The sequence below is a fragment of the Vulpes vulpes genome, chromosome 3 (assembly GCF_048418805.1).
Source record: "Vulpes vulpes isolate BD-2025 chromosome 3, VulVul3, whole genome shotgun sequence".
NCBI classification, from domain to species: domain Eukaryota; kingdom Metazoa; phylum Chordata; class Mammalia; order Carnivora; family Canidae; genus Vulpes; species Vulpes vulpes.
Genome location: NC_132782.1, coordinates 99,935,555 through 99,960,082, shown reverse-complemented (window position 1 = coordinate 99,960,082; position 24,528 = coordinate 99,935,555). Strand labels below are relative to the sequence as shown.

Here is a 24,528-nt window from a genome sequence, read left to right as displayed (position 1 = left end):
TGTGAAAATTAATACAGGGAAACCTCACTAAAGTAGAGTGGGAAGCTAGAAGAGGGAGCCATACCACTCAATGTCAATTACAGGAAGAATTATCAATTATGGACTCTAACAGAACAATTCTCAATAGGAAAGAATAATCAATTGCAAGCCCCAAAAGGAAAAGAAATATGTCTCCTACTAGAAATTGACTACCCCTGCAAGTTAGCCAATGAGAAACCCTCATAACCTTGAACTCCGGCTTTTCTCCAAGGTACTTTGCTTAAAATAACCCCTCCCAACTTCCTCCTTCTTCTCCATAAAATAATGCTTTCTCTCCTTTGTTTGTTGGACTTGTCTATGGTTTTGCTATAGTTTCTATGCCCCAAATTGCAATTTTCCGCTATTCCCAAATAAACCATTTTTGCTGGTAAAATAACTTATTTTTATGGTTAACAATAGCAACCCTGTGAGATGGGTATTATCATCACTTATCTCTACTTTAAAGAATAAGAAATTAAGGCTCATAAAAGTTTGGATATTCCTATAGGCATATAATTTATGACTGACCAAGCTTGGAGTTCTCAGATATGCTGTCTTCTCTGAGCTGCTTAGTAGTGAGTTTCATATCACTGGGGGTAATCAAATATAAGATGGATAACCACACGGTGGCAATGTTGAAGAGATCTAATCAACAGATGGCTGGCATAGTCCTCTATATACTTGTAAAGTACATGCATGAATCTCTATTTTACAAAGGGAGAAACAGAGTTTAAGTGACTAATGAAAGTAAATGGACAAATTGGGACTTGAACTCAGACCTGTTGAGCTCCAGAATCCTTCTTTCACCAAGATCAGAGTCTTGCTGGGAGGAGTGGAAGAGTTGAAGCAGACAATAATATGTAGACGAGTATATAAGCAGAGTTATTATAAACATAATTGTTAAGAGCTGTTAAATAACCTGGGTGATACCATTCGAAGGAAATGGGTGGAGAGGTCTCTCTCAATGGAGTGATGAGGAAAGGACTCTCAGAAGAGAGGGAAACATTGAACCCTCACACTATTCCGGCTTGAGGATTAAATCTTGTAATGCATACGATGCACATAGCATATTTGGCATCTAGGAAGTGCCCAATAATTGGTATCTATTATTAAGAAAAGTAAAATGCTTCCTCAAAGGTCATTGTGGAATCAAAGAAGCAGCATGCTTTGTCCCACCTCCAAAATCCAGATCCTTTGTCATGGAATAGGAGGGAGGAAGACAATTTGGGGAAGTGAGGAGCTTGGCAAATGGGCCTTGGCAGGCTCAGTGCTACAGCATTGGCAGACAATGGTCTCATTTAGTGCTTGGCCACTCCCCCGCAGAGTGGAGAATGCCAAAGGGCTAAGAGTCATCTCTGCCTTCCAACCAGTAGCTGGGTGACCTTGGGCAAGTCACGTCTTCTATCTAAGCATCTGTTTGCTCATCTGTAAAATGAAGGTTTGGGTCCTCAAAATGAAGTTCCCTTCCGGCTCTTTCTAATTCTAACCAATACCGCCTTCCTTCTGCAGACATGTTCCCACAGTGCCCTCTGTTGGTCATTCAGTAGAGAACAGGGACGGTACACCCTCGAGAAGACAGGTGCTCACTATTTAGAGCCTGGGGAACCAGGCCTGCTAACTCCTTATTCTCTGTGGAGGATTTAGAAGATTTGGGGGCATATAGGAATCAGCACACCAGGATAAGAGCCAGGAAATCTGACTTCCTACAATCACAGAACCTTGGAAACCTAAAGGCTATTTATTGCAACGTTAGCTAACATTTGTTTGATACTAATCATTTACCAGGCATGGGCTAGATGCTGTGTGTAAAGTGGTGAGTATGACAGGCACAGAGCCTGCTTGAAAGAGGCAACATCTGCACTGAGGCCCAAAGGATGAGTGCTTGCCCATCCTTTAATTGGGCAAAGATTATGACAGCAAGAAAAAAAGCATGTGCTAAGTCCCTGAAGGAGAATTCAAAGATCCAAAAGAAGTTCAGTCAATAGATACTAGATACTGGAGGCCAAAGCATCTTGGAATATTAAGAACATGTCTGGTAAAAGTACAACCACCTTGGACAATCATTTGTCAGTATCTGCTAAAGCTGAATATACATACTTAACAGAAATGGGTACTTGCACTCACTGAAAGGCATACACAAGAAAGCAGCATGCCTCACAATAGCTGAATATTGGAAAAACCCGTCTACCCGTCAGCAAGGGAAAGGATCAATAAATTAGGTCATATTCTTCCAATAGACTAATGTCAGCAGTTAGAATCATCAAACTGTAATTAAACACAACGACATGGGTCAAGTTCACAAAGATAATATTGAACATAAGAAACAGGCTCAAAAATTGATATCATATGAATCCTTTTATGTAAAATTAAAAAAAAGACAAAACTACTCCATGGTGCTCGTAGCTGGGATAGTGGTTGCCTTTGGGAGGTTTTGTAACTGGAGGGGCAAGAAGCAGGCTCCTTGGGGAGTGGGTACTGCTCTATTTCTCAAACTGGGCACTGGTTGCATGTGTTCATTTTGTTAAAATTCATTAAGTTGTGTACATGAGATATGTGCATGATGCATGTATTATGCACCAATAAAATATAGTAAAAGCACTATGTGGCTACAAAGTATTGCCTTTTTCATCACAATCACATTACTGTCACCATCAGCAGGAGCAACACAGCCACAAATATTTTGAGGAAAAGGCCCTAAGTGCTACTCTTCCACCTGAGAAATTGCAACCAAAGGGGAACCCTTAACAAGGTAACCAGTTCCACTGAGGTCCCGAAGAGCGAAAAAAGACTGAAAATGGTCTGGCACACAAAGCTCTTCAGAAAATGCTTGAAGGAACAAGGGAGGGAGAGTTTGCCCCCAAGTCATCTCTTGAGTTCCTGGCTGCCTCTCTGCCTGGCATTTCAGAACTAGAGCGGTGCTCTCTTGGATTCTGAACAACTTGAGAGTTTTCAGCTAAATTTATCAATGGGAATCTGCCTTGAGACAGCCCCAGGCTGGATTAGAGAGGGCCATGCTGGGGCCAGAAGGTTTGACAGCCACAGCCGGTCAATGACAGAGTCATAGACCATTAAGTATAGTGAAGGGGATGTTATTATCTTAATTTACAGATGGCCTGAGGGAAGTTAAGTGGCATTCTTAAACTCATACATCAGCAGAAGTCAGACTGAAATATGAATTTCTTGATTCCTGGTTCAGTGTCCTCTGGGTGCCAGTTTTCTCATGGACACAAAAGGAAGTAGGATTAGATCATCTGTAAATCTTCTCTAGATCTCCTAGTTTTTATGACTCTTTGGAGTTCCTATTGAGGGTGAAAGGAGCTTGAGGATGTCTCAGGATGTCACAGGAAGAGTATTTTTTATAGTCCTTTAGCCTTGCCATAGTTAATTAGTGGTACACACACATACACACAACATACATGCACACACACATGTAAATACACATGCATAGGTCTTGCTATGATTCTGAGGTAGGTTTTTAGTTGTCAGAGCATTAGGCATCATGCAGGGAAGTTTGTGCCATAGAAAAAAGAGCACGTATTTTAAATTTAAGCAAATCTGAGTTCCAGTCGCCAAGTCTATCACCTCCTCACTGTGCAACCTTGAGCAAGTTATGTAATGTTCCTTAATCACACTTTCTTCATCTGTAAAATGTGAAACTGGAAGTGCTGACTCATCTATATGCACTGAGTAAATGACAGGCATTTGCTGTCTATGTGATGTTGAAGAGTGTCTTAAACCCCTTTATGCCTCAGTTTTTTCCTCCATAAAGTGGGAACATCACCTATCTTGAAGAATTATTGTGGGGATTAAATTAGATAATAAATGGAAAGTGTTTGGTGCACTGGTTTGTACATATTAAGTGTTCATAAAATATTCCATGTGCTGAGAGAGGGGATGGTCCCTCCCACGTGCTCCCAGGAGTCCTGTTTCTGGCAAATACAAAGATTCTAAAAAATAGCCCCCTTTTGGTCACATCTAGGAGTTAAGAAGGGAGATAAAGAGGGGTTGCCTGGGTGGCTTAGTCCGTTAAACATTCAACTTGATTTCAGCCCAGGTCATGATCTCAGGGTCTTGAGATAGAGCCCTGCTTCAGAATCTCTCCCTCTGTCCCTCACCCTCCTCCCTTTCTAAAAAAAGGGGGGGGCAAATAGATGTGAAAAGCAGCTTAATTCATTACAATGGGAAAAACAGTAGGTGATGATGATAATGATGATAATACTGCAGTTATCATCTGTATGATACTTCATGCATTGCAAAGTGACTTCACATCCTTTATCGCTTTTATTTCTCTAGCAACCTACTACTCCCATCGTGAAATATAAGAAGTGTGAGTGTTTTCATGGGTAGTTTGGGGCCCAGAACCAAAGGGTTCTGATCTTTAAAACTGTAGCTCTTCTCAATGAACTTGGAGCCAGATTTAGGAACTGAATGAAATGTGTATGACCAGACCCATCCCTTTCCCTGCAAATCCAAATCACCATATAAAAATATTCTATGGAACAAAAGGAATTCCTCTCTCAGAGAAAGGGTAAGAAGGAATCCACAACAAATGCTTTTGATGCTTGAAAGTCCTTCTCTGTGGCTTTCTAAGATTCGATTGCTGATTGGTTGTGAGGGGAGCAGATTTTGCCACCCCACAATATGCCTCTTTGGCATAAGGATTATTTTAAGCTAATTTTAAAAAAAGACAAAAAATGTAGACAAAGAAGCAGCTCTAAAAACTGAGTAGAAGTTACCCTTTTTGTAAGACATTAACACTTATAAGGGAAATCTCCATTTGAATGGGTTTCTCTCTCTCTCTCTCTGTCAAAAAGAGAATGACTCTAAATCTACAGAAACTCTTATCAACAGAAATGGCAAATAGTTTAATCCCCAAAACAATCTTACTCTTGTTTACTGCATTTTTCTTGGTAACTTCCCTGACTCCTTACCTTAACATGTTATTTTGTCTTTAGCTCAAGGTGATATTTAAAGTGATGGTTTGGGGGTGTCTGAGTGGCTTAGTCAATTGAGCATCTGACTCTTGATTTCGGCTCAATTCGTGATCTCAGGTCATGAGATCTAGCCCTGCATTGGGGGTGGGGGGGGTCTGTGCTTGGTCAGCAGAGAATCTGCCTCTCTCTCTCTCTCTCTCTCCCATTCCCTCAACCTTCCCCACAACTCACACCCCACACATTCTCTCTCTCAAATAAATAAATAAATCTAAAAAAAAAACGTGATGGGCCAAATAAGATAATTATTCAGTTTTCCTGGGTATCTCCCGTATATATGGGAAATATACTTGTTATTAAAATTCTGTTTATCTTTCTCCTGTTAATCTTTTTTTAATTGAAAATTGTCTCAGCTAAGAACCTAGAAGTATAGAGGGAAAATTATGTTTCTTCCCCTGCAGCTGTGACATATATTAAGTTCTGGACTTAGTCTTGTGAAACTGAGTAAATGACACCTCATTTTAAGTGGAATCAACAGACTAGAAGGGGGAGCTCTAATGTGCTACCATTGTCCTCAATTGTGACCCTAACAGGAAGAGATATATCTTTCATTCCTAGAGTATAAGAAGAAGCCTATACTTAAATACTCCATCAGGAGGAAGGAAGAATGTCTCCCTGGCCAGCAATAAGCTCAGCCAATGAGAAACCATCACCACCCTGAATTCTGACTTTCCTGTAATGTACTTCCTTTCAAAGCAGCCTCTCCTAATGTCCTCTTTTTCTTATTTCCTCTCCTTTCATTTCCCATCTTGCCTATGGTTTGCCATAACTTACATGTCCTGAATTGCAATTCCTCTGCTATTCCCAAATCAGCCCATTTTGCTGGTAAATAACTAGCTGTTTTACTCTTAAGTTCAATAGTCTCCCAAGCTCTTGACAGGTTCTGTTTTGCTTTTTTGTTTTTTTCCCCTGCTGTTAAGTAGTGATTACTCTCTAGTTCTTTCAATTTACTCCCCACTAATAACCACTCCATCAGCTCCTCAATGAAAAAAAAAATAAGAAAAAGCACCCAAACTTTCAGTCAGTCACCCCCTGAAGCCAAGGAAGATGGGAACTAAAGGGGGGGAAGGAAAGTAACCCTTTATAAAATCAGCTGACAATGGGATGGGGTGAGAGTCTGAGAGAAAGCCCAGAAATCTTGTCTCATGTTCTGATTTGATCCTTTCATCATAATTATCCAAGTGAGAAAGTCTCTTTCATTTCTGAAATTAAGTGGTTCCTTTCTCTCCTGACAGATGAGAGTGTGATTATGCTGGAAGTAAAGAAATAAAGAAGAAAGGGTATAGCTTATGTCTTCATTTATTCAGCCAGTAATATTTGAATATGGCAAAGCCCTGACCTCAAAGAACTAACAGTCAAGGATGGGGGCTGGGAGGCAGATGTAAAAACAGATCATTTCAGATGCAGATGATGCTTGTGATAATAAGGTTCTGTAGAGAAGTGGTCGCAAAGAAGAGTGTGATCAGATCTAGGCCAGGGAGGAGGATCAGGATGGTTTCACAGGAGAAATGACCCTAGAAGCTGTTTAAGGGTGTCATTCCTGGGGGTTAGGGTCTTCCAGACAGCAAGCAGAGTACGTGCAAAGGCAGAGCAATGTGAAATAGGACCAGTTAGGGCATTGTGAGAAATTCAGGGCACCTGAAACATGAGGCATGAAAGGGATAATTAAGTATAAGATCTGAAGCCAAGGAGACAGGGCTCAGAGGGTGGAAGATTTTGTCTGCCCACTAGCAGGCCAACCTCATCTGATAGAAGGTAAAGAGCTGCTGGAGTGATGTAAAGGGAGAAGTGAGCTCGCTGTAAATGCTCAGCAGCTTCTGGGTAGAGAATGGATTGGGGGTGGTGAGACTGGAGAAAGCCCACCTGGGAAGCTATTATAATGGACATTAGCTTAGAGATGGTCAGGGTCAATGGGATTGAAGAAAAATAGATGGATGTAGTAGAGTTTTAGAAGGGAGAATCTAGTATGATGAGGAAGGAAAGCAAAAGGGTGATGTCTAACCTTTTATAGGAGGAAGAGAGTTTGGAGAAGAAGGGGTGAGGAAAGATTATGAAATGAGTTAGGTTGGGTAGAACTTATCCTGTAGGGTCCTCATTCCAAATTTTCTTTAGATGACCAGCTTTTAGGAATCTCCTTTCACCCTGCCTTCTCATGCCCAGCTGGTAACAGAACATCTTATAGGGTCTTTTATAGGATTGAGAATGGACATACTACTTCTCTTTTCTGGACCTCAGTTTCCATCTGGAAACTGAAGGGACTAAACTCTGTGAAACAGGTCTTTCCCTGTTCTCCCAAGGGAAGAGTGGAGTTCACCCTTCTCTGGATCTTGCAGCAATGTCTGTCTTGGTCTCACACTGTTTAGCTTTGGCTGCCTAGAATTTGTATGCTCTGGTTTCCCAAACAGACCTTAAGCTTCTGGAGAGTAAGACTTTCCTACCCTCCTTGCATCCTCCACCTGCTGCTTCTAGGTGCTCACCAAGAACAGAGATGCCAGTTTCCCTGAATGTGGGTCAGGTCCTTTCTCACTGTCTCCATCATCTTTCTAGTCCAGAACTCTCAGATGCTGGGTCCAGAGCCTGTTTTCACTCTGCCTCTGGTTTGGACTTCTTGTCCCAGGGCCCAGCTGGGCAGGACTAGGGGAAGGAGGAGAGGAAAGCTAATGGGAGAGGAGACATGACAAGAGTCTTGGCCTTGGGGGGGAGTGGGATCCAGGTCCTGTGTCTTGTAGGTATCTATGCATATGTTTATATCTGAGTGTGTGTGTGTGTGTGTGTGTGTGTGTGTAGCATAAGATGTGTTTTTTTCTGTACTAAGGTATATGTGTCTGCATTTAAATGACCATATAGGTTAGTGTGCATGTTGGCATCTGTACATCCATGAATGTCTATGACTATGTCTGTATGAGGGCTTCTGTATTGGCAAATGTGTGAATGTCCACACATGTCACTGCATATGTATATGTTCCCAGGTGCCTGTATGCAAGTGGATGCATGTATGTATGGTGAAACATGTATGAAAATGAGCGCCTCTTGTGTGTAGGGGGTGCTTTGTGTATAAACAGAGGCAGGATACAGTGTCTATTAAAGCATATTCTCCAAATTCAGGATATCTAGGCCCAAGCCCTTAATTCAGCATTTAAAAGCTATAAGTCCTTGGGTGAGTAATTGCCCTCTTTACGCCTTGGTTACTCATCTCTAAACAGGGAACAAAAATAGTTCCTACCTTCAATATCCAAGGAGAGGGCATATCGATGCAATGTCCATAATGTGCTTAAAATAATGCCTGGTACATAGGACATGCTAAAAATGTTAGCTGTTACTAAGTCATTCATGGCAATAAATATGTAAGTGACTGGGCTTCAAAGCCATGGTGAGGATCTCTGTGTATAGAAATGTGTCTTTGGGTACATACATGAGGTTAGTATGTGTGTATGAATCCTATGTCTGAGGGTCAGGGGGTATGCATGTTTGAGTGTGACCTGCCTGTGAGTACCTCTGTGTGTGTTTGTGTTCCACAGGATTGTGAACCTCTAAGGGCAGGGACTGGACTGTGTTTCATTCATTATTATACCTAGGCCCTTAGGTATAGGATGTAACAATTGCTCAGCCAGATTAGTGTTGACCAAATGAATGAGGTGGACTGGACATGCAGAGATTGTTATTCATTTAGCATGCCCATCTGCGGAAAACAAAAAAGCTGTAACTAGCTAAGTAGATTATAGATATATAGGTAGATAGATGGAGAAAACAAGGCGGCAGGTAAGTAGAGTAGGAGAGTTTGTGATGGATAGATGATAGGTAGGTAGGTATATACCTACATACATAGATAGGCAGGGTTGGCTCTGGTTGAGTAGAATCCCATGTACTTTACACTGGAAGAGATATTATATGTGATATATCCCAGGGAGTTCTAGAACTTTGCTCTTGGTAACCGAATGGGTTATCATTGGTTTCTTTGAAGGCCAGAGGATGAGGGAGTCACAGAGGGGAGAGCTAAGCCCCCTATCTGATATCAACAAGAGTCTATTTACATTTAATGTCCACATATTGGGTATTCATGTAGAATTGTATTTAAAGAAAGGGCTCCACTTGTAAATGTTAGAAAATCTTGTTCTAGTCCAGTTCCTTTATTCTATAGAAGGGAGAAGATAAGCCTCAAAGAAGGGAAATGTTAGGGCTCCTGACTTCTCTTTCAGGTGCAATGTCAGTGTACCTTCTTCCTTAAAAATGTAGTACCTCTGAATCCTCTGAGTTACTGGGATAAAAGAAGCGATTTCTCCCAAGAAATTCTCTTCTTAAGACACCACTATTACAGTAGACTTTTGGGGTATCTGTCCAAGAAACACTGTCATGTGTTTAAAACCTGCCAATTCAGGTTGGCCCATTGGCTATGTTTGCACTAGATGAGACCACTCACCTGGCCTCAGATATTTGCACCAAGGGAAGCACTTTGACCCAAACAGGGAAATCACATTCCCTCTTGTACAATTTGGATGTAGGATACCAAGTGCTAGTTGGTCTCTGTGGTCCCTGAATTAGAAAGTGAGGTGAAGCTGCAATATCCATATTTAATTAAGACATGATGAGTGAAGAGGAAGAGCTAGTTTCAGAATAAAGAAGACACATCAAAATAAGCAGATATAAAGGCTGTGTGGTTTCAAGATGACCAACATATGAAAAGACAGACAAACCTTGGTTTCTGGTGGTTTTCCTCATACAGCCAGGTTGTATCTTCTGTTCTTGGATTTTTTTTTTTTTTTTTTGCTCCTATATCCTTATAATTAATTCTCCTTTTGCCTGATTTAATTGGAATGGGTTTCTATTTCTTGCAACCATGCTATCTCTGAACACGAGAGCACTTTGGAAAGTCATCTCCTTCTGGCAGATAAACAGGCTCCACTCCCCTGTGGCCTGGCCCTAATCTGATCATTTTCCCCAAGGCCAGCTTGGAGAGGCCTGTGTATAGCTATGGGAAGGAGAAGCATTCTCTCTTTATGGCATGTTTGTGGAGTTTTTTTGTGAGGGCCCATCAGGGGTTTCCAGAAAGAGACTTCACTTATCCCCCAGGTGCTGCTGTTAGGTCCCCATGGCAGGATCAACACAGCATTTTTTGCTGGGACTTTTTGCTTACTCCAAGCAAGCACACTACTCTATTCATGGCTAGAGGTGTGTTCCAGAGTGACAGTGTCTCTGCATCCAAATCAAGCAGTTCCTCCAGCAGGTTTTGGCCTAGTCCTAGGCATATCAAAGCATGTCTATGGTATGGAGGGGGACAGGGGAACAGTGGGAACCAGTCTTCCCTGGAGTAGAGTTTCCAAAAGTGGACCCTTTACAACTTATTCCCATGGTGACTATTGAGACCATGATGGAAATACATCAGAGGACACAAGTAAAAGCAAGGATCAATCTGTTCAATCCATCAGGAGTAAGAGCAAGGGGTACCTGGGAAGGAAGCATGGGAGGTGCCTTTTTTACGAGCTCATCCCCCTTTTCCTCCCCCACCCAGTGACATAGCTGCTTTTCCCTGGAATTACAGACATAACACATGCTACATTTCTGGTAAAGGCTGGAGCTATAGAGGCACGGAACAAGTCTGACCCCAGGATCCTGGTAATAAATGAAGAAGTCAGGCCAAGACAGGCCAACAGGGCCCCCACCATGAAAGAAAGAGGAATATAAAAGCACAGAGTGTGTTGAACAAGGCAAAGCTCTTCCCTTTCCCCAAACCTAGCCTGGCCCGGAGTCTATGAACACCAAGATGGTCTCCATGATTTGGAGAGAGAACTGGCATTGCTGATGGGTGACTGGAAGCCATCACCAAAGGGAAGAATGCAAGCTTCAAGGCCAGATGCCCAGCTGAGGTCTCAAAACAGCTCAGCCAGGAGGATAGGCAGGAGAAGCACGGGCCAGGCCACCAGGAACCCTGAAATGCAAGAAAGATGCCTGTCAAGTTTTGGGCTTTGGAACTCAGCAGCCAACGCTAGCTAGCCTCTCTATCCTCTGACTTACAAGGACAAGAAAAGTAATATACCCCTAATATCTGTGCTAGGTTACAGCCCCTAGGAAGTGACAAAGGGGTCATGTGGTAGAGGCAAAGCTATCTAACCATCAAACACTTTTTCATATTCCTTTGGGCACACTGGAAAGCAATTTTTCCCTAGCATCCTTTGCAGGTAGGTGAGATTATGTGATTGAATCTGGCCAGTGGAATGTGGGTAAAAAATCACATATACCATTTCTAGACCTGGTCCTTAAAACCTCCTACATGATTTTACATGATCTTTCATCCACCATCTAGGGACCAGATGCCAAGGATCCAGCAGAGGACTTTCTGGGGACAGTGGAATTGCCAGAAGTTACCAGAAGGTAAGAACCTGAGTTCCTAATGACTGCAAAGCACAGAACTGTATCCCCCAGTGATTTAGTGGGAAATAAACTATTGTGTAAAAACACAGAAAGTTGAGGATTGTTTGTCACAGCAGCCAACATTACTTATGCTGACTAATACTAAAGAGGCAGAATGACACAGAGGTTAAAAAGAATCTGAGTCCTGATTTCTTAGTTTAGAATTCCAGTTCTAGCGGCCTCTGGGTGGCTCAGTTGGTTAAGTGTCTGCCTTCACCTCAGGTTTATGATCCCGGGATCCTGGGATTGAGCCCAGTGTTTGGCTCCCTGCTCAGTGGGGAGTCTGCTTCTCCCTTTCCCTTTGCCCCTCCCCCTTGCTCATGCTGTCTCTATGAAATAAATAACATATTTTAAAGAAAGGAAGAAAAGAATCCCAGCTCTACAACTAGTTGTGCAGGCCTAGACAACTTACTGAGCCTCACTATGGCTGAGTTTATCTGTATGCAAAATTAAAATATCATAAGTAGCTATTACCTCATGGGACTTTTGTAAGGCTTAAGTGAGTAAATTCATATCAAGCACTTAGAACAGTGCCTGGCACATGGTAAACACAATATAAATGTTGGTTTTGAAAAATTAAACTCTAAGGTTTGGAATCATATTTCCTCTGAAAATGACCATATACTCAGTGATAGTAAAGGGTGGATTCTGAATGATAGTTGCCTTGTACCAGGGGGGTTTGGGAAAGGTATATATACCCCCCCACACCATACTACAAAATTATAACATCTCCCCATCCCACAAATTTCAAAGAAACTTGCTAATGTCCTAGAAGGGAGTGAAGAATATCATAATTTTCTGAAATATTAGTGTATGACAATCAGTTTGTAATTATGAAACATAGGCTCCTTTTTCTCTTCACATTCAAATATCACCTCCTCTGAACACTTTTCTTGCCATTGACCCATTCTGATATTTATTTTTCCTTCCTATATTATTTTTTTAAGATTCTATTTATTTATTCATGAGACACACACACACACACACACACACACACAGAGACACAGGCAGAGGGAGAAGCAGGCTCCATGCAGGGAGCCCAACGTGGGACCCGATCCCGGGTCTCCAGGATCACACCCTGGGCCAAAGGCGGCTCTAAACCGCTAAGCCACCAGGGCTGCCCTTCTTCCTATCTTATTAATAGAACCATCAAACACTGGTTCAGGACATGGCCATCCAGAATAAAGATTACATTTCCCAGCTTCCTTTGTAGCCAGGTGTGACTAAGCACTGACCAATGAGATGTAAGTGGAAGTATAAGGTGTCATCTTCTAGGAATGTTCCTTAACACTCTGTAACTTCTTCCATATTCCTTCCAACCTGGTGACTAGATATGAAGAATGGAGCTCTGGCTGCCATCTTGGATCATGAGGATGAAGAAGGTGGAGGAGAGAGCTTAAAAAAACTTGGATTCTTGACAACCTTGTGGTACCACCCCAGGACCCCTGGATTTCTTGCCTCTGGACTTCATTTATGTGTGAGTAAAATAAATGACTATCTGTTTTTAGACACAATTACTCATGCTGGTAACTTTTTATCACATCACACTCTTTTCTTTCTAAATTTTCTTGTTAGCTTTTTATTGCCTATTTCCCACACTATAACATAAACTCCATGAGGGCAGGCACCTGGCATATCCTGTTCACTATTATATCTTCAGCATCTAAAACAATGCCTAGCACACAGTAGGTACCCAATAAGTATTGTTAAATGACTGGCCCCTGCACTAGACTATTAGCATCTCAAGAGCTAGACTTGGGACTGATTAATTTCAGGGTCCACAGTCACTAGCACAGGCTAAATCAATGTGCACTGACTTGAGGAAGAAGAGAGAGTTGGGAGGGAGGGCAGTGAGATAGATAGGAGAAAATGATATACCTGCAGTGCTGGGGGTTCCATCTGTGATGTCAACAGATGCAGAACCTGGGGGCAAGAGCAGAGGTGAAGGTTTCCTCAGTAATGTGCTCTTGACTGGCACTGTGGTCATAGCTGCTCCAAGTTCTCCCAGACCACCACAGTCATTGATCTGGCCACCCACACTGTTGAGACATCTGTTACGTAGCAGTTTCCTCTCTAAGCACATTTCATGCGTTTGAAATTTAGTCCTTCCAGCAGATTTGTGAGGAAAGTATTTGTGTCCATTCAACAGATGAGAAGACTGAGGCTCAATTGACCAAGGCCAAGTTGACCTTGTTGTAGATAGCAAAGCTGGGATTTGAACCCTCATCTGTCTGATTCCAAATGAAAGTTCCTAACCTTCCAATTACCCTGTGATACCACATGAAGCTCCAAGTTGAAGGCTTAGTAAAGAGGTAGGACAACTGAAGGCAGAGCCTTCTTTACAAGACAGCCTCAGTTTACTCACCTGGAAAATAGTTCTTACTAGGATGACTGGCTCACAACTAGGATGTTGTGAGCATTCCATGTGATGATGTATATAAATTTTTGTACTGTGCCAGCCACATGTGTTATTACTATTACTGTCATTGTTGTTACTAACATTACTGCATCCCAGTTTTTTTAGGACAAAAAAAAATTGCTTTAATTCCTCTGGGTTTTTTGACTCCTGCATTCCAGCAGGAACAAAAACCAGAAAGTAATGCTGGCCCATGGGTAGGATGGGTAAAAAATTGTGGGGCAGTTAGAAAGTTTCCTTTACATCATGCCCCAGAATATTGTAAATAGATTTTGAAAAACATAGTCATTCGCTAGAAAACAAAGTTGAATTAGGACCTAGACTTCACCTAAAAGAGGCTGAGGTAAGGAGACCTGGCAGGAGGAGTAAGGGAAAGGACATATGCTGTGGAATCAATCTGAGCTGGGTTCAGTTCTAACTCCAGCTGCTCATGAGCTGAGTGATTTTGGGGTGAGCCACTTAATCTCTCTGAGCTTTAGTTTCTTGCCTAGAAAACAGACTCAGTCAGCAAAATGAATGAGCTGATGGATACTTAGAGCTTAGCCTGGTCTCCAGCACATAGGAGGCTCAGCAAAAATGGCAAATGCTATTATTATTACCCAAAGCACCTCATGGAAAGATAGATTCACTTGTAGGGGCTGCAGTGAAGAGGCAGAAAAGGCTCTAGGTTGTTATAATGGTGACCCCAGGCATCTGTGATTAACTGTCAGCACTTGACCGGCCAGCTGGCCCTCTCACCAGAAGTTGGCTACTTACTTCTCCGAGTGATGGGTCCCAAATCTAGAACCTGAGCTGGGTTGATAGCCACTATTTCACTTCGCTGTTGACTTCTCGAGCAAGACTGTGAAGACAGAGAAATCTCATTATATCAAAATTTAGAGTCACAGTTCCTATCCCAGCTGTCCCTGCAATGGGACAAGAATCTGGCCCAAGAATGGGATCCTACCCACCATGTGGCCTTGGCTCTGAGGTTGTGGTTTTCTCAATCTAGAGAATTCTCACTATCATGTCAAACAAACATGGGTTTGAATCTCATCTCCACCCTCTTCTAGCTGACCAATTTGGAGCTAATGACTTTAACCTCTCTATTACTATTAAACGGTACCTTCCTGTTAAAATGTGCATGTCTGCAATACCCAGGCACATAGTAAGCACTCAACAAATGCCCAGTACTAGCATGCAGTACCAAACAGGGGTTAAGAACATGGATACTGGAGTTCCCTTTCAGCTCTGATGCTTTCTAGCTGTGCTGGCCCTGGGCAAAAGATCTCTCTGAAGCTCAGTTTCCTCATCTGTACAATGAGGTCATAAAAGAATCTACTTAAAGGGTTGTTGTGAGAATTTAATTAGATAAAGAATATGAAAGTTTTAGTGCAATTCCTGACATGGAATAGCACTTAAAAAGTCAACTATTATGAAATCATACAAAATATATCTTATGCCAAGGAAACCTAGTGGGCAGGCTTCTTCATCTGATCTGCTTCCTGGGGACACAACAATTGCATACACACAGGCTTTTCGGAGGTTGAGTGTCCATCCATTCACCCTTCCCTCCTTCCTCCCCTTCCTTCCTTCTTTCCATCCGTCTCTAATTCCAGTAAATATATATGAAGAGCCTACCAGGTAACAGGCCCCAAGTGAAGCTCTGAATAGTTCACTCCAAAGAGATACTCACCGGCTGGCACTGTTCATTAAGGGAATCGCAGAGATGAATCTCACAATGCAGGAACACTAGGTCATAATTTCCAGCAAACATGAACATCTGAACTGAGAACCGGCTTTCTGAGGACACCCCATTCTCCTCCACATGGATGGTGGAATCATATTGATTTGGGCAGCTGGGAAGGTGACAGAGGCAAGGGTCTAACTTTGAGAACAGCTCAAGGGACCTGAGGCCCTTGGCTATATCTTTAATCTGTATCCAGTATAAAAACATTATCACAGAGAATTAAAGAGTTCCCCCAATTCCCTCCATCCTGACATAGACTTTTATTCCTCTGGGTTTCATTCAAGACATTTATTTATCAGCTCACGTGGTTTCAGTTTTGTGGGGCACAGACTCTGAGGTGAAACTGACTGCTTCAAACTGACTGCTTCTAGCCAGACCCACTTTCTAGCTAAGTGATCATGAGCAGATGTCTTAACCTGTCTGAGCATTACTTTTCTTGTCTATACAGACAGTAATCCATACTTCCTGGGGTTGATGTGAGCATTTAGTGACACAGTGCTTGACACATAGCTAAACTCAATGATAAATATTAGCTAGTATTGTTACCATGGTTTGAATCATGATCTATACATATGTATGTTTCCTTTGTTTTTGCCAGTTAACCATTTCAATGATATTTTGTCCCATAACACCTGCCATGCCATTTTCACATTGATTAGTCACTGTTAATATCTATATAATAGCCCATCATTACTTAATGGATTCCTATTTTTGAACTATGAACCTATTGCCAAAGTTTTAAAGCATACTGAAATGAAAAATAATTGGCATTTCTTTATCTTGCTGACCTACTTTAAAGCTTTAGGCTAAAATTTCAGGAGTGATATTCCTAGGTCAAAGGTACAGTCATGATATGTAATTCCAGATTATTTTCTAAAAGAGGTAAGCCAATTTACATAACTTCCAGGCAGGGCCAAGGGAACATTCTCCCCCGCAAAACCTTATTCAGGCCAAAAGATAACACAGGGTTGCCCCTTACCTGTTTCTGATGATGAAATATTTCACAGGGTCAGTCTTGTCTTTAGTAGGTGTGGCATAGCAGTTCCTCAACAATAGGTTAAACCGGGAGGTGTCCCCTCTCTCCAAGATGGCACCCACATAGAGCATGGATTCGACAGCCAGCACAGCTGCGGCCCCTTCATAAGGAGATATGTAGCTCTGGTCTTGGAACAAGGCCATCCTGACAGTGAACTCTCCTTCCCCATCCACACTGATGTTCAGAGAACTGAGAACAGGAAAGCCATAAGAGTGTTACCAGTGAGAACAAAATAAATCCAGCCCTGCACTTGTGTGAGGCTATGAAGTGAAGGCATGCATATCTTTTATTCCTAAAGGAAGTCTTCAAACACTCAGTTAAATCAAGCATTTAGTATCTCTTAGGAACTAAACTTGATAAGTAGATGAGTGTGTCTCTGGATCTCCACCAGTTCTCCCTGCCTCACAGATGACTCCTATCTCCTTCACTCAAAATTAACTGCCTAGTGCTTGCCTTTGTCTTCCCCTCTGTACAATGGGATCAGCCCTGTGGGTTCATCATTTTAGCAGCAGAACTCCACCAGTGAATCATCCAGTGAAATATCCATTTTAAAAGAGGAATGGCTTTAATTTTTATCTATTATGAAACTTGGGGCCCCAACACAATACAGTCTGAAAACCATTGAACTAGAAAATTTCTAGTCCTAAGAATCCTGCCTCTCTGTGAGCCCAGGAGGCAATGAGGGGATGGGAAGGCCACCCTGGAGTTCTGACCCCCTCAGAAAGTCCCCCAGCAAGTCTAGGAATGCTGAGGAACCCATTCCACAGGGGCCTCATTCCAGGCACAGTGAGCAGTGACCAAGCGTCTTCCCAAGTGGACTCCCAACCAAATTGTTACTTGGTTCTATTTCTAGTGAATTGGGGCTGCTGTTTATCCAGTCAAAGCTGATCCCAGCTTCAATCACCCATGTACAGGGATGCCTTCCTGTCCCACCATCCCCACACCACCAAGATTAGATCAGGGACCCTTGCTCCCCGATCCCATAGCACCCAGTGCTTCTCCCACATTGCATTCACCTCACTTGTAAATAATTATTGTTGTAATTAGTTCCTTAATTCCTTTCTTCCTCAAGATAAATGAAACCGTGGTATGTTTTTGTTCCTTATCATATTTAATTAACATTATTTCATGTTGCTGCATTGCTTCATAACAATAATCTTTAATAGCCACAAAATATTCTATGTCTGCCTTGCACATGCTGAACATTAATCTACGATCAACAAATATTTGCAGAATGAATGATGGGAAGAGTGCGAGTTCCTGAAGGAGGTAGGCAGCATTCTGAGGACATCTTAAGTTGTGCTTGAAGTGAATGTGATCAGTGCCAAGGTTATGGATCAAAGGTTAAGGATCAGTGCCATACCTTACAATGGGATGCAGGGCAGTTTGGAGGCTGACTTTCATGTCCAGTGGGTAGGCACACTGGAAATTGATGTTGAGGATGGTGTCTCTGATGATGAATTCATTGGCCAAGGAGAGGGTGTTTTTGTAGATGGCATGGGTTCCATTTCTCTGTGGCATGAAAACAAGACCACATATATGTTTATGTGTGTGTAGATGTATCTAGAACTCAGGCTTGCCTGACTACAAGGTTGATGCTCTCAATTATGCTGCCACCCTGCCTTCTGATCTCCAGGAAGCACCCCCACCCCAGTGGCTCTGACGCTTTATGGGAAGGGGAGTGAGAATCCCAGATCAAAAATTAAAACAATAATTTTTGGCCCTTGGAGAGAATCAGCAACCACCATGCTTGCTCCCATGTCGACCTCTCCCACATCACCCGTAACTAAAATAATCATAATGGTAGCTTACATTTATTGAGCTCAAGTAGCAAACCTGTTCTAAGCTCTTTACATGAACCAACATGTGTAATCTCAGATACTACTAGAAGCCCAGAGAGGGTCAGTGACTTGTCTAAGTTCTCACAGCTACTTAAATGAGTTTCATAGCCCAACTCCCACCCTTTGGCAACAAACACCATTCACCTCCAGAATGTTTCCACAGGCCCTAGCCTGGGTAGGGCTGGTCACAGATATCCAGTTTCTCTCCTCTCTTTGCATCATATTGCTGCAGTTCCAGTCTCGCAGGTAAGCGATGACCTCGTCCCCAAAACCCAGGCCTCCCAGCTGACACTTGTCCAGTGACACCTGGATCTCCTTGGCCCCGCAGTTCAGCCGAGGCTGCAAACTGTGGACATCTGGAAAGTTGAGAAGGAGATAGGTGGAGTGGACGGGGCTTTGGAAGCAGTGGGCAGAGCCCATATTCCCTGCCCTTTACAAATGCCATCATATCCACTGGGGAGTTGGATAGACTAGTAGGGGCCTGGGACCCAGGTAAGATTCACACTTAGGCTTGTGGTGGATGAGGTTGGCAAAAAACATCCCCTAGTTCAAGATTTCTAAGCATCCTGTGTGCAGGTGTGGGGAGGTCTTGGGAACCCGGGATTAGGGTCTTTGGGGATTGGGGTCTCTAGAGAAGTAGGAGTATCCTGTATTCCAGACTAGAATCAAAGGTAGATATGTACTACTCTGACTCTCTGGCTTTGTGAAGTCAGCACATATGACCAGGTTCAGAGCCATTGTATTTCATTTGTTCATTCATTCACTAATTCATTTCATTCATTCATTCATTCAACATTTATTCAACAGATACTTCTTGGGCATTTACAATTTTCACTGCTCTAGGTACTGGGAATACAGTGTTTGTCAAAACTGACAAAATCCCTACCCTTATTTATGGAGCTAAAATTCTGATAGGGGAGATTAAGTAAACTAAGAGAAATATCAATTTGATAGGATTCATGAATGCTTTCATTCAAATACTTTTAGTAACCACCTTCTCGATGTGCAAGGCACATTCAACACAAAAATAAAGAAAACATGGGCCCAACCCATGAGGAGTCCTTGGTCTTGTGTAGGAACCAACATATCAGTAGCTTATTAAGATGCCATATGATTAAAGTACTAACTGAAGTATATTCTAGGTGCAGAGGGAAACACAAGAAGGCATATCCAAGTCTGTCAGCTAAGTTAGGGAAGAATTCACGGAGGGCTGGAACTTGGTTCAGTGGAAGGAGTTTTGCAGGTACAAGAGAGGGCACCCCTGCCTAAGGGAACAGCAGAGGCAAAAGCATGGTGATGGGAGAGAGGATGTGTGTTTACAGAGATGCAGAGCTCAGGTGTATAGGAACTTAGAATGGGTGGGGGTGGAGTGTGAGAGATGGAGAAGTAAGCAAAAGCCAGATCACAATGGGGTTGTGCCCAGAAGCAATGGAGACTTGCTGAGTAGCCACCAATGAAGACTTGAGGCAGATCACCTGCCCACTCAATCAGCTGAGAGGACCTGCTAAGGACACCCTTGGAGTCTCCAGGTATAGGGAAGGCATCCTTGAAGTCCAACATCTGATTCTGTGATGGCCCAAATTCTTGGAAACAACAGAGTGTCTGGGGGCTTGCTCACTCAGTGAGCAGAGAGAGCCTTCAAGGAGAGCAAGGTTGTTTCCTTATAGTTTCTTGCCCCACTCCACTCTTGCCAGGCACACCCAAGCACTACCTGGTCGACACTACAGCCCAGTTTTCCAAGCATATGCTTGTTCTTGGCTCACTATCTAGGACACCTTCTCTTCCACAGGGACTGGGAGTGTGCTGTGCATGCTTATGCCAATGACAAGAGTCAAAGGCCCTCATTAGACTCCTAGGAGGGAATGAAATAATCTTAATGGGAAACTCATCCAACCCCCACCCAGGGCTTAGGGCTTGCTTATGGCATCTCTACCCATGAGTCATCTGCCTCCTGACTCCTGCTTACCTCCTGGAACAAGAACCTCATCATCTTCCCAGCCCGCCCAATTGGACAACTCTGATTTAATTTTTGTAATTGCTCTTTATGGTGGTTATTTTTACTATTATCTTATTCCCATTTTGCAGATGAGGACATTAAGGCTCAGAGAGTATAGGCGTCTTCCCAGGCCCCAGAGAGCTACTATGTCACAAATCCAGAACTGGCACAGGAGTCTGCCCATGTCCATCACATGTAGATTCTGCAGCTATTTGAATGAAGCTCCCACACTTGCAGAGTACTCACTTGGCCCTCATGGTCAAGCTCATCCATGCCAGAGCTGCTTCCTGAACCTGTGATCCAAAGACTGACCTGGAAATTTTTCCCATTCCTGCTCTCCTATCCTTGCAAATGGCTTTGAGAACCTTTATTCCCTGACCTCAGTTCTATCCCCACTGACTCTAGTCCACCTCTTGTCCTCACCCTCTGAAACTCCCTCTCTGCTGTCTTGCCCAGTCAGACCAGCATTGTTCCTACTGTCCAATCCCACTGAGCCACTCACCAGAGCTGTTGAGGTCTGATCTGCAGAAACAGTCCCAGGTGCCATTGAGAAAGCTACAGGCCTCTTCCGGGCGGCAGAGGTTCTTACACTTGTCTGTGGCAGTGGAGGCGTCTAGGGAGTAAAGCATAGAGGAAGAGGATCAGAATGCAGAGCAGTGTGATCTGAGGCCACTAAGGCCAACTCTGTCATTCTACCAGGGTACAGAAGTCCTGCCCAAGGATGTACAATAAGTATGTAATGGAAGGGTCAAACCTCAAACTCAGATTTTCTGATTCCCAATCCAGGGAAGTGAGAACCCAGAGGCTGCCATCCTAATGGTTACTACTATGTGGCAGACACTATTATGAGTACCTTTCACAAATTAGCTCATTCAATTTTCAGGGTAACAGTATGAAACTGGGTAGCATAATGGTTAAGTATATAGATTGTGGAACTAGAGTGTCTGGGTTCAAATCCCAGCTCTATCATGTTCTTGCTCTGTGACACTGGGAGAGCTGCTTAACCTCTCTGTGCGCTAGACCTCTCATCAGGTGTAGTTATTTTGTACCTATATCTCATGAGGCTGGTGAGAAGATTAAGTGAGTTATAATCTAAAGCACTTTGGATGGGAGTGAGGACACTGCGCTTTGGCTGTTACTTTTGCCGTCATCCATTTTTACAGATCAGAAAAAGCTCAGAGAGGTAAATTAAGCTGCCCAAATGAAATATAAATCTGAATGAGCCTCAGTTCTTCATATTAGGCTACACATATGAAGATTTATCTTTCAGGATATTTGGCCCTCAACTCTGAGTTTCTGGCTTTCCTTGAAATGCTGGAAAGCCTGGCAACCTTGGGTAACATCCCCACTGGGCCCTAACAGGCAGGAGCTGAATCGAGGCTGTCCTGCTTAGTCTCCTGGTCTGCTCTCCACTCACTGCTGATGTCTGGGCCCAGCTACAGGTAGCCCCACCCCACAGCTGCCTCCAGCTCTCTGCAGCTCACCTGTGCAGTACCTCAGAGTACACTGGGGGGTGCCCTCCAGCCGGTACACGTGGAACTCGCCCGGGCAGGCCTTCACCTGCACCACGGTCTTCCAGAGACAGCAGTTGCCGCTCCAGTGGGCACAAGCAGTACGGTTGACAATGCCCTCCGCAAGGGTGGGGTGGGTCCCGTTCAGCCACAGGGGAGCATCTGTCTGGCATCGGTACATTGGGACGCAGGTCTCGGGCATCCTCACTCCTCCATCTCCCACAAAGCGGTACCAGCCATGCTTGTCCTTGTCACACACTCGGCTCCCTTCTGTGTTCTCTGTGCTTCGTGAGGGTTCATCCAGGAGGGTGTAATTCTGGCAGGGGTCATAGGAACGAGTGTTGATGAGGTTTCTGTTACCTGGAAAGCAACAGTGTTTACTGAGCATCCTCAAAGTCCATGGGATTTTAATCCACCCCCCCCCCCCACACACACACACTCTCTATTGTTTTTGTTTTGTTTTGTTTTAGAGAGGGAGGGCAGGCAGGAGAGAGAATCTCAAGCAGTCTCTATGCTTAGTATGGAGCCCAACATGGGGCTCAATCTCATGACCCTGAGATCATGACCTGAGCCCAAATCAAGTCAGACACTTAACCGACTGAGCCAATGAGGCACCCACATACACTCTGTTTTGAATTTTGAATGTGCTTAAGGACTCTAATGAGGACATGAGGCAAACATCCTATTCATTAACCATCACCAGCCTTCATCACCTTAGAGTCAGAATAATAGTGAGGACTTTTTATGGTATTTTATAGGCATTAAGAACACCAAGGTCTTCACACTGCACAATTCCAAGGGGCATCCTTCTCATTGAGCTTGGTGCCCTCTCCCTGGCTCTGGAGTTGTGCGGTGCTCCCCTGTGCAACTGTACACTGTGGTCCTCTCTGACCAATGTATTATAAATGTAATATGGGCTCACTGGAAAAACTTCAAATGTCATTAAAATGAATAAAGTAGAAATGAAAGTTGTCATAAGCCCATTCTATTTCCAGAAGTAACCATAAATTTGCTGTACAGTCTTCAGACTTTCTATGCATATGTTTAAAATATAGGGGTTTTTAAAGTGGGTTTAAAGCTGTACAGCTTTTTTCCCCACTTACATATTTTACTTACTATATCATAGACATTTTTCCATTATTAATAGATATAGATCTAACACAAGATTCCTCAAGCTCGGCACTACTGATGTTTGGCGTTGGATGATTCTGTGTTATGGGGGACTGTCCTGTGCATTGTTGGATGTAGCTTTCCTGGACTCTTCTTGCTAGATTCCAGTAGTTCCTTCCTCCTGGAAGTTGTCTCCAGACATTGTCCAAATCACCTCCAATGGAGAACCACTGCTCTAACAGGACCATTTCTAATTTTGCTGATCTCATGTTTTTGTTTTTTAGGTTTATTTATTTATTTTTTAGACAGAGAGAGGAGAGGGACAGAGGGAGAAAGAAAAGGAGAGAATCCCAAGCAGACTCCCCGCTGAGCACAGAGCCTGATGTGGGGTTCAGTCCCACCACTCTGAGATCATGACCTGAGCTGAAATAAAGAATTCAACCTTAACTGATTAAGCCACCTAGGAGCCCTTGATCTCATGGGCTTTTTTTCTTTCTTTCTTTCTTTTTTAATATTTTATTTATTTATTTGAAAGAGAAAGAGAGGGCATGAGTTAAGGGGAGGATAGAGGGAGAGGGAGAAGCAGACTCTCCACTGAGCAGAGAGCCCAGCTCAGGCCTTGATCCCAGGACCTGGGAAGGCAGATGTGCAACCAACTGAGCCATTCAGGTGCCCTGATCTCATGGTTTTTAACAGAGGTTAAAAACCCCACTCCACTCTTGCCAGGCACACCCCATAGTTCCTCAAGGAACTATGATGTGTGAGGAGGCTGAGAGGTCAAGGGGTGGGCTAGCCAGTCTGAGTTTAAATCCAGCTCCACACCTGCTGGCTGGATGACCTTGACAGGTGGTTCAACTCCCCTGAGATTCATCTGCAACATAACACCTGCAGGCTGGTGGTTTCTAAACTCTTTCCATTCCTATTCCTTGAGTCACAATGTTTGCCATATCTGTGTCCCCCTCTCCAATTATCTACTTAATATGTTTCTTTCAATGATTCTCTATAAATTTGTTTCATCTTATGGAATAATATCTGTGATACCATAGGTACGATGTACTAGTTAGATATTCTTAATATACATGAAAAAGATATACACAGCCATCAAAAAATTCTTTAAGAGCTTGTCATACACCACTGTAGTCCTCTCAGGAAGTGTCCCACATTTGGGGGACATAAAGTCCTAAGGCATTACTAGAGGATTAAATGAGATAATAAGTGTAAAATGCGAAACACAGCATCTGAGGCCTATTAGGAGTTCGGGCTGATTCTCTTCTCCAGTTTTGATTTACTGAATTCAGTGTAAGAGCCTGAATTATGGACAAATATAGACACAGGATCACATTCTTGTAATACACGTCAGAGGGACTTTTTAGAAAAGGAGATTTTCAAGCCTTGCTTATCTATATGCTTGTTTTAAGAAAAGGAGTCACTGCTGTTCTTGGATTACTTCCCACATACCATCCTTCCCCGCCCCA

The 24,528-nt window shown here is 43.2% G+C and overlaps 1 protein-coding gene and 1 long non-coding RNA gene across 3 annotated transcripts in view; one reads left to right on the top strand and one right to left on the bottom strand.

The window, feature by feature from the left end:
* Positions 1-12,891, top strand: part of LOC140598306 (uncharacterized) — a 132,562-nt gene extending 119,671 nt beyond the window's left edge. Inside the window, exons 2-3 of the long non-coding RNA XR_012000619.1 lie at positions 11,308-11,375; positions 12,746-12,891. This is a non-coding gene — a long non-coding RNA (uncharacterized lncRNA). The remainder of the gene's footprint in view (positions 1-11,307; positions 11,376-12,745) is intronic.
* Positions 1-24,528, bottom strand: part of GP2 (glycoprotein 2) — a 39,767-nt gene that overhangs the window by 13,295 nt on the left and 1,944 nt on the right. The window contains exons 3-11 of one of the 2 annotated variants that reach the window (XM_026002980.2): positions 21,917-22,303; positions 20,935-21,045; positions 18,581-18,792; positions 17,959-18,107; positions 16,539-16,784; positions 15,506-15,668; positions 14,587-14,671; positions 13,293-13,337; positions 9,558-10,932 (exon numbers count right to left, since the gene is read on the bottom strand). In XM_026002980.2, coding sequence (XP_025858765.2) covers positions 10,874-10,932; positions 13,293-13,337; positions 14,587-14,671; positions 15,506-15,668; positions 16,539-16,784; positions 17,959-18,107; positions 18,581-18,792; positions 20,935-21,045; positions 21,917-22,303 — 1,457 coding nt within the window. In that variant the 3' untranslated portion in view covers positions 9,558-10,873. Of the gene's footprint in view, positions 1-9,557; positions 10,933-13,292; positions 13,338-14,586; positions 14,672-15,505; positions 15,669-16,538; positions 16,785-17,958; positions 18,108-18,580; positions 18,793-20,934; positions 21,046-21,916; positions 22,304-24,528 lie in introns of those variants that run through there. The other variant, XM_072753726.1, reaches the window with a different exon arrangement.